Source organism: Drosophila innubila (assembly GCF_004354385.1).
Source record: "Drosophila innubila isolate TH190305 chromosome 2L unlocalized genomic scaffold, UK_Dinn_1.0 4_B_2L, whole genome shotgun sequence".
Taxonomy (NCBI): Eukaryota; Metazoa; Arthropoda; class Insecta; order Diptera; family Drosophilidae; genus Drosophila; species Drosophila innubila.
The window spans coordinates 12,571,911-12,581,199 of record NW_022995372.1 but is presented as its reverse complement, the minus strand read 5'-3'; the positions used below and the strand labels follow the sequence as shown (position 1 = coordinate 12,581,199).

Sequence of the window (9,289 nt, the reverse complement as noted above, 5' to 3'; positions counted from 1 at the left end):
ACGACAGTTTGAAGTTGCTCAAGCCTCTGACCTAGGAATTTTACAAGTCAAAATATTTCTTAGTTTTGGCTTGATTTTTTACAAGAAAATTAAAAACGTCAGAATCAAGTTTAAAGGGTGGTTTTATACTAAGTACGATATAATGAGTTAATTAAAAGTAAAAACTTGAGAATTAAAATGTTGAATTTTCATAATGTTGAACCATGACTATGATGGTTAAAAAATAATAAAAATTTCTTAATGCAAAAAATTTAAATGCAGTATGAATTAAGAGACCGAATCATGATCAAAATGGCATTCTGATTGAAAATCGGGTCAGTTTTCTTCAAATTATGACAGTTGAAAGTTTGTCAACTCGAGTATATTAAATTAAATAAAATTTATGATATTCTCTTGAATCCGTAACGATCCTTTTGATATTTTGTAAGGTTTGACAGCTTAATTTTAGAGTTTAAACTATAACTATAAGCCACAATTTGCTTAGCTGGCAGCACGCAAATTCTTCTTGGTTGAAACTTTCTACCAACTATTGATAAGCTGTTGGTTGCAGTCAATGCTGGACTCGATACTGGATTATTAGTCCCGCATCTCAAACTTCCGGCTGCAATTTAACTTGGCTCAAAGCGATTTAAAATTTGATTTATTGCAGCTGAGCGCAGCATAGATAACCAGACAGAGAAACAACAATGTTAGTTGGCCAAAGTTAGCTGTTGTCGCGGTTAGTAACTAGCAGATACATGTGTATCTGTATCTAGCGTTTTGTATCTTGTAACAACCCTTGACTCTGATGGGGGTTCAATAAGCCAATAAAATAGTTTGTTACCAAGCAAAGTAAATAAGCAGCTCTTTGACTGCCTTGCTCGCCAATAAAAATGCGACAAATAAAACAACAGCAACAATAACCACATTGCCGGCTGCTGCTTTGATCAATCAAGCGTCAAAATTATAGCTGCATGTTGTGCCCCGTGCCACCATCGAACCATCAGAGTCTCCGTTTCCATTCCCATTCCCATTCCCATTCCCGTTTCTATCTCCATCTCCAGCGGGAGTCGCGGATGCAATTACAAGCATTTCCACGTGCCGCTTCATTGGAGCTTCAGCTTCAGCTCACGGCCTGCACTGACAGTAGCCGTTAGTTAGTAGCCCTTCCTCTCTTCCTCCATTTCCACTTTGTCCCGCAACTCTCTCATTCTCACTCCCGCCTGTCGCTGCTCATGGCTAAATAGAAATTTATTGGTCACTGTCATACGCCTAATGCAATGAAAGGCAATCGAGTGTGTGTGTGTGTGTGCACTGAGAAAAAAATTAACTAACACAGTGGCTGCTTATAGATATAAAAAACTGAAGAGAACACTTTTATAACAAGCAATCAAATTATGTTGCTCGTCTGATAGATAGTCGGCGTTCAAATTTAAATGAAATTTTGAAATTTTAATTCAATTCTAATTTAAGACTTAAACATATTTGTTCATTGAATTTTAATTCATTAATTTCAACTTTTTAATATAACTTTCCACTATTTCAATATCTATATGAAATGCTCTAGTATCGAGGAGAGTAAGGTATCTAATGTACTTTAATGTTATACCAATTTTTTCGTTTTCATAAACATTTTTCTATCACTAAACATAGACATTAGTTGGCAATTCTAGTGTATGACTAAAGGCATAAAACTAATTTTTTATATTTGCTACTAACATATTTTCTAATGCGAAACTGATGATAACATTTAGATAAAAAATGAAATAATATTTTTATGTATTATATTTCATTATATTTGTTCTATTTGTTTATAAATCATTTTATAATAAAAGTTATATGAGTGCTAGAGAAATTATTTTTATTATTGGGTAATATCAACGTAAATATTACTTATAATTTGATTATATTAGTAGCTTTCACACGAATTTAAAAATGTAATCTCTTACGTTAATGCTTACGAATTAGATTTTAATAATAGTACTTATTTAGTTAATTATTTATTCGTTACAATTAATATATGAATATAAATATTTCCAATGTATTACACAATTCTTATATAATAAATTAGCAATTTAAATTGGATTGGTTTAATTTACCCCAAAGTTGGCATAGAAACGAACGCAATTCTCAGTGCGTGTGTGCATGTGTGTGTGTGTGTGTGCGGGTTGTTGTGGTGTGTGGATGCAGCTGCATCCTGTCCTGGGGTTAGTCTGTTTTGTTGTCAACACTATCGTAACACCCGTTGCTGTTGCAGTTGTTGCTCAAGTGTCCACTCTCATATGCAACGCCAACGGCAACATGGGCGTTGGGCAGAGGCAGAGACAAGGGTTTGGGAGGAAACTTTTCCGTAAGGCCTATATACTATATGATGGTTGCTATTATGCGCCCAACGTGGCGCATAATGCAGATAATCTAGGGAATTAGGTAAAAAAGCTGACAAAAGGCAAACAAGCGGCAGCCAAGTGGCATGTTGTAGATGTTCCAGTTGCAACAGTAACAGCAGCAATGCAATTTGATATCCTATTACGTAAAGTAACTGTCAAGTCGTTTGGGCAACAGAAACAACAAGAACAACAAGAAGTAGAAGCTGCTGAACGAGAACTCGAAGTGACTCAGAGCGATTATCTGAGAAAGGCAAATGTCCCTTTTTTTCTGTGAAGGATTTACGCACAAAGGAAGCGATAGCCAGAAGGCGAAGTAAAAAGTAGCTAAGCGAATTAAATAAGTAAACTCCCAAGTAAATTAAATGAGAGGCAGACATAGAAAGAGACAGACAGCAAGAGACAGACAGCAAGAGGCAGACAGAGAGAGAGAGAGAGAGAGAGCGAGACATTGCTGATAAGGCGCTAAGCCTCGACGATGCCGTCAGCAACCGCAGCGAGAGAGAAAAATGTTTATAAAAATGAAATCACTTTTAATGAGTCATTCAAGTGGCATGAAAACGAAGAGCAGCAGAGGGAAGAAGAAGAACGGCATACACTGCAGTTGAAGCGACCAGCAGACCTGCCACTTGCCACTTGCAACACCACACGACTACTGCTGCTAGCATAAAAATAATTATTTTTACAGAGCAACAAACAAAAAGACTGCAACAACCACAACAACAATGCACATATAAAGAGGATGGCAAAAGGCAATAATAATTTCGCGTTGTGGATGTTGCAGGAAGCGCTGTCCATTGTCCGTTGCCAGTTAGCAGTTGCCGCCGTCTCACAGGAAATCACAAGCATCCCTGGCAACAACATAGCGTCCTCTTAGTCCTGGTCCTGCTTGTGCTTCTGCAGCAACAAGTTGCCTTCTTTCTCCTACGGCCATTTCACTTTGCTTTTCATTTTATTACTAATTTTAATCATTTTATTTTTGTATTCTTTTTTTTTCGTTTCAGTATTGTGCAGAGCTTTGCAAATTATAACGACAGCTACCAAAGTCAGTCAGGTCCAACAGGAAGCGGTTGTCCAATCGGTATGCAGCAAGGGCGGGGGAGTTGGCATGTTGCAAGTTGAGGGACAGACAGCTGTAGCAAATGGACACTTAATGAAACGCAACGACAACAAATTGTTTAAACATTATTTGCGCTTTCATATTTCAGTTTGTCTGCAGCGCTTCCTCCCCCACTCTCTATCTCTCTCTCTCTCTCTTCCTGTATTCGTATTCGTATCCTTATTTTATTTTCTTTTACTTTATTTTGCGTTCTTTACAAGTATTATTGCACATAAACAGCCATTACCAAGCACATAATGAGCTCAGCCCAACAACGGGAGACTTAACACAAAGTAAGCGCAACTCAAATGCTTGTTAAACTGAAATTATGCAAACCTTAACTAAATTATGTATTAACAACAATGATGAGATATATTCCGAGTGTTCAACAAGTAATGAGTAAACATTATAATTTATAAATTCAGTTTATTTTTCTCTTTTGGATTCCTTAATATTTTATTTACATTTTACTAAAGTACTAGTTTATATGAATCTCTATATTACTGATTTCTTTTCGAAACACAAATGGCTCTAGTTCGAGTCTAAAATTAATAATAGAGTTGTAGAAATAATCTTATTATTCAGCCAACTTTATTTGATTTAAATGGATCACAAAAAATTCCCTATCTTTTTGTTACAATTTACTATTTATGAACTTAAGGGAAATAGTTGACATTTTTAAAATACAATTAAGTAACTATTTGAGATTCACTTATTATTAAATTAAATATTAATTAGAACATTTAATTAAAAGGGTTAAACAACGGTTTCATAATCTGGTTCAGTGCCATTAATACGCATCGCTGCCATGTTATGCTGCTTATGTAAGATATTATAGTATTCAAGGAGGCGCTTTAAGCCCTGGTTAGTGACTTCCTCCAACTCCTTAATGCGTTTGGCAGTGCTGCAAAAAAAAGTTCATAAAGTTTGTAAGCTTTATTGCAGGATAAGAGAAATGTTTGTTATAAAAATTAATTTCAACTCTTATTTTTTTACCAAAATGTATAATTAATATAAAAAATGTAATAAAATTAATTTTTTCATATAAAAATTAAATTTTACTATGAAATTCAAAAATAAAATTTTAATAAATATCTGTCCTATAACGACATGTGATGTAAGAAAATTATTATTTTAGATTTTTATACGAAAAATTGAAATTTAGTTATTTTTTAAATGGTTTTTTTTTTGTTAGAGGTAAAATTAATTTTTTTTAAATAAAATTTTATTAGCGATCCCTGCATTGTCGGGCTTAAGACTCCATTTCAACTCACCGTACCAACCGCCCAAGTAGATAATCTGGTTGTGATATGCTATTAGGACATCTGTGATAATTTATTTAACGGAAAAAATTTAATTTATCTCAGTTAAGTATCTCACTTTTGCTCCATTTGACGCATGGCAGCCATTTCAGCTGCCTGTCGTGGATCTATGCGCTGTTCTGATCCATGTTCACTTTTTACATCCAAATCAATTAAAGGTCTTTGTTTGCGCTTACCACAAACTAGCAGATATATTAAGTCGTAGATATCTCTAATGAATAATTTAATGACTGTTCCCAATTGAGAGGGACGTGTCATGACAACCTGTTTAACCTCATCGTAAGTGTTGATCACAATGGCCTGGTACGAAAGCATCAGCATAATATACACAAAGATAACGAAGGATATGTAGTAGATCCATGTGGTAATCTGGTTATACTTTGGCATCTTATCGTACTGCGCATTGCCCACAGTCCATCGCACCATGGTCAATGTTGAGGTAAACAAATTGCAGAACTGTGGATCGTTGCCACCAAATAAAGTCATGCCACACTGTGCATAAGCCATAAATACAACAAAGAGTATTAACAGAAAGCCAGTTATTTCTTTTATGCTCTAAAAAATAAATATGAAATTAAAATATGAAAAAAATAAATATATAATATACAAATATATATAAATAAATGGTATACTTTTTATAAAAATATCTTAAAGAAATGTATCTCAAGAATGTTATAAAATAAAAAATTTTAAAAAAATGTATAACGTCTTTGAATTATTAGAACTCAAAGCTGAAATCGATGTGTTCTTTCTCATCAACAATTTGTATCTTTGAGTTTGGATACACTTATTTAATTTTCTTTAAACTTCCATATGTCTACTCATATAGTAATTTGAAATTTGTGACTACATACCTTTCGCATCAAATATACAAATATGACCATTGTACGATTAAAGACCATAAAGTGTAGCAGTCGAATCCAGACAATGAATAGGACAAATCCAGCAATATTATTATATATTATATTTATCTCCCAACACATATCGAGACTAATATACTGATCGCTACTCTTCACATGGCGCATTACACCCTCTATTATGATAAAGTGTGTGAAATTTAGAAAAAACATCAAAAAAGACAACTAAGGGTGATTTATTAGACTTGGTTTTCAGTTGATAATTTCAATTACCAAACAGCACGAAAAGTCTGCCAGATTAATCATGACTCTTATATAATTACAAAAGCCCATTGCATTAATAAGAAAAATTTCCCTGTAGCTGCTGGAACAGATAAAAACGTAGTAGGCAAAGGTAATAAAGCTCATTAACCAGGATGGATTATTGATGAAAGATTCACGTCGAAGAGTGCGCAACTTTACCATGGGTATACAACTACCTGTAGGAGGAATCTCTACCATAAATCTATGGGATCAGCATCATAAGGCAAGAAATATATATAGTGATAGATGTTTACTAACTTAACCAACTCAAAAAGACGAGTGTTCACATGATATAAACTAAATTCTAGTAGAAGTAAACGCGTGCCATGATTAATCCAATTTTCCTGTCTAAGTTTCTTGACCAACTGAATATTTTCTTCATTGTCATAGCTGAAATTTGTTATATATCCGGCACCAGAATATATCTCGAACTCTCCCCAGAGTGGGGTCGCACCGGCCTTAGACATGCTTTGCCACTTGATTCCCTTGTACTCGTCACGATTCTCAGTTAACCAAGTGTAGGGCGAATAGCATTCTGGCAAATACTTGGAGAAAACTGGATGATACTTACACTGCCCCTTTTTGACACGTATTTGCCTAAGTCTCGGTGGTCCAAGCAATACATTTCCATGCATTATCGTACGATTGCTAACATTCCCAAAAATCGCATCAAACTGTCTTGTCTCATTGGTGAACTTATATATATATGCCGAATCGTTTCGATTAAAATCTCCTTGATCAAGCAGTGGTAGAAATTTAAATTGAACAAAGTCCCAAAATTGTTGGTAATTGTGAATGTTATTAAATATTGCAATATGTCCCGGCTCTATAGCTGCCTCTCTCGAGGCCAACTGTTGACCCCACATCTTTGAATAAAAATACATTTTAGAATCGTAAGTTGTTTGAGTTACTGTGATAATATTTGGATAAGTTTTAAGCATCAATTCTCTCCCACTTAGCTTACCAATTGTGGCTAGTCCCAAGAATACTAAATATATAAAGAAATCCTGCACAGCTTCTCGTCCCTCCCGAATTGTATTATATTGCACTTTCTTCGGCCAGCTAAATAATTTAATGGCTTTCTTCTTAACAATCTTTAGTTTCGATGACTGATCTATCTCAGGTGCAAATGAAGAAAGGTCGTCGTTCATTTTATATTTTTGATTAACTATATACTTGTCTAAATCTATATATCAGCTGACAACTATTAGCAAATGTTGCTTTTCTTAAATTTGTATTCATAGCAAATGAATTTCAAATCAATCGGGATGGATTTTTTTTTGAGACTTTAAATTAATTAAATTTTGTAAATTGTTTTTGTGGTGTTTCTAATTCGAGCTATATTAATACAAATATTTTTCTTGCAGAAGTTTCAGTTTCTTCAAAAAATTTCCATACTTTTTTTTGCCTATTCCCATAAGTCAAAATATAACTTTATCTCTTGCTCGACTTCTACACCTCTTTTTCCACCCAAGTGGATTACATTTTAATGCAAGAATAAATAACTCGTATAGTTATTGTTTGCGTTTTATCTATATGCCACAATTATCTTGGATTATATACTCCCAATTTGTCAATTTAATTGTTAATCCAGCTGTAAATGATTTCACTAAACGTACTTGGTCAGCAAACATTGTTATTATTATAATTAAATATATATATTTTCCTGTCATTTCATTTCTTTTTACACTGCGTTTCCTATTAAATCTCCATCTCTCACTCTTTGGCTGGGTCGCTTTGCTTTGTCGCTTTCTTTGAGGCTCCTCTGTCAAGTTGCTTTTATGATGCTTTGTTTTCCGCGCCAGAGCTACGAAAATGATTTTGTAAAACGCGATGCCAAATAGAAAATCATCATAATTTTCCTTTATTACGAGAGTTTATATCCATTTGGCCGTATTTGTTGTTGTTTTTCGGTTTTCTGTTTCTGTTTTATTTTTATATATTATGGACAAAGTTTGCCAGTTGCCAACGTTGTTGCTTTAATTGCCATTGTCATGATGGTTAGTCCTTGTTGTTGTTGCTGCTGTTGCTAGAGTCATTGTACTGCCCACAAACGACCAAAGAAAGCAAACTGCCCCGCTCATCAAGTCAATAGAATGGCAAAGCAACTTTCCAACTCCTTTGATTTGTTTTTCATAACAACGCCATCACGGCAAAGACAAGAAAAACAGAGGAAGGAAAACTTTGAAAGACACTTGCCATACCCTAAGCAAGGAAACATTAAAAGGTGTGCTGAACTTTTGTAAGCCAAAAACATTTTTGAGTTATTAATGGAAAGCTGTTGGCCTCACTCTCGACATCTCTCTCACCATCTTTATCTCCTTTGGCTTTTATAAATAGAAGTGCTAACTAAATGTTATGTTTTCATTATGCTTAGGGAAGCAACAACTTTTGAGCCAAGTTGCAGGCAGTTTCAAACTCTATCTGCGGCTTTGTTTTCCTGCAGGTTATTGGTTTAGACAATATTTTTTACTTTTTAGTTTTGTTTTATATACTTCATGTCAACTCCAATTTGTTTGCATAAAGTGCAGTTTTTAACTAACTTGTCTAACGCAACTAATGAAAAGATTTGTTATGAGTTTTGCAGGTGCAAAAAGTGGCGGCACAACTCTTGTCTTCGGATTTATACACATAGCCAAAACAAAAAAAGAGGAGGATAGAACGAGAAATAGCTAAAAGAAACAACAAGTAGCAAAAGGTAAATAAATATTTGAAGAACTTTTTATGGCCAGGCTATTTGTTTGGGTGCAAGTTGAAAGGACTTGGCTGGCTGACGTCTTTTCAAAGTTTTCTTAGACTATTTTTAGTTGCACTGAAATTTTCCGCAAAGTTGTCGTAGAAAATTGATCAGGTAATTTTCAAGCTAATTTAACAATATCTTCTGAAATGTTCTGAGCTTAAAATGAAAAATCAGCTGACATTGTCTCACAAAACTAGTTTCTATTGAATTTTCATTGAAATTTAATACCTCTTTTGTCTTGTTGTGTTCATAGGCAGTTAGACTCTTTTTGGCTTTGTTCACAGGCAATTGGCATATTAAGTTACCGATGGAGATTTTGTTGTTAATCTGCTAAAAATAGTCTGTAGTTTAGATAATTAAGTCAACTTGAAAAGACGCTGTGGCAACTGATTGATTGACTTTATCTTTTCGTCCGTACCTTATCAACACTTTGCCTTCATTTCAGATCTTTCTCCACTTCTTCCTCTTACTATGCTGTATTTGGCTATCTTGATGGAGCGAACGCATAAAATACGACTATCTCAGGACAGAAAACAAGCTAAGAGGCTGGCCAAGAGCTAGCATTAAACACGTTTTAAGCTGCATTCACGTAGGCCGTAGCGTTA

General features: G+C 34.5%; 2 protein-coding genes across 2 annotated transcripts; both read right to left on the bottom strand.

The window, feature by feature from the left end:
• Window positions 1-4,213: 4,213 nt before the first annotated feature.
• On the bottom strand, window positions 4,214-5,251 carry LOC117781631 (polycystic kidney disease 2-like 2 protein). Its single transcript, XM_034618416.1, has 3 exons — window positions 4,843-5,251; window positions 4,737-4,787; window positions 4,214-4,366 (listed from the first exon to the last, which is right to left on the bottom strand). Exons 1-3 carry the CDS (start codon window positions 5,208-5,210, stop codon window positions 4,219-4,221), a joined length of 567 nt encoding a protein of 188 aa, XP_034474307.1. The 5' UTR covers window positions 5,211-5,251; the 3' UTR covers window positions 4,214-4,218.
• A 642-nt stretch (window positions 5,252-5,893) lies between these two features.
• LOC117779822 (polycystic kidney disease 2-like 1 protein) lies at window positions 5,894-6,613 on the bottom strand. Its single transcript, XM_034616143.1, has 2 exons — window positions 6,203-6,613; window positions 5,894-6,146 (listed from the first exon to the last, which is right to left on the bottom strand). The coding sequence occupies exons 1-2, from the start codon at window positions 6,577-6,579 to the stop codon at window positions 5,894-5,896; spliced, it is 630 nt and encodes a 209-aa protein (XP_034472034.1). The 5' UTR covers window positions 6,580-6,613.
• Between the last annotated feature and the right edge of the window lie 2,676 nt (window positions 6,614-9,289).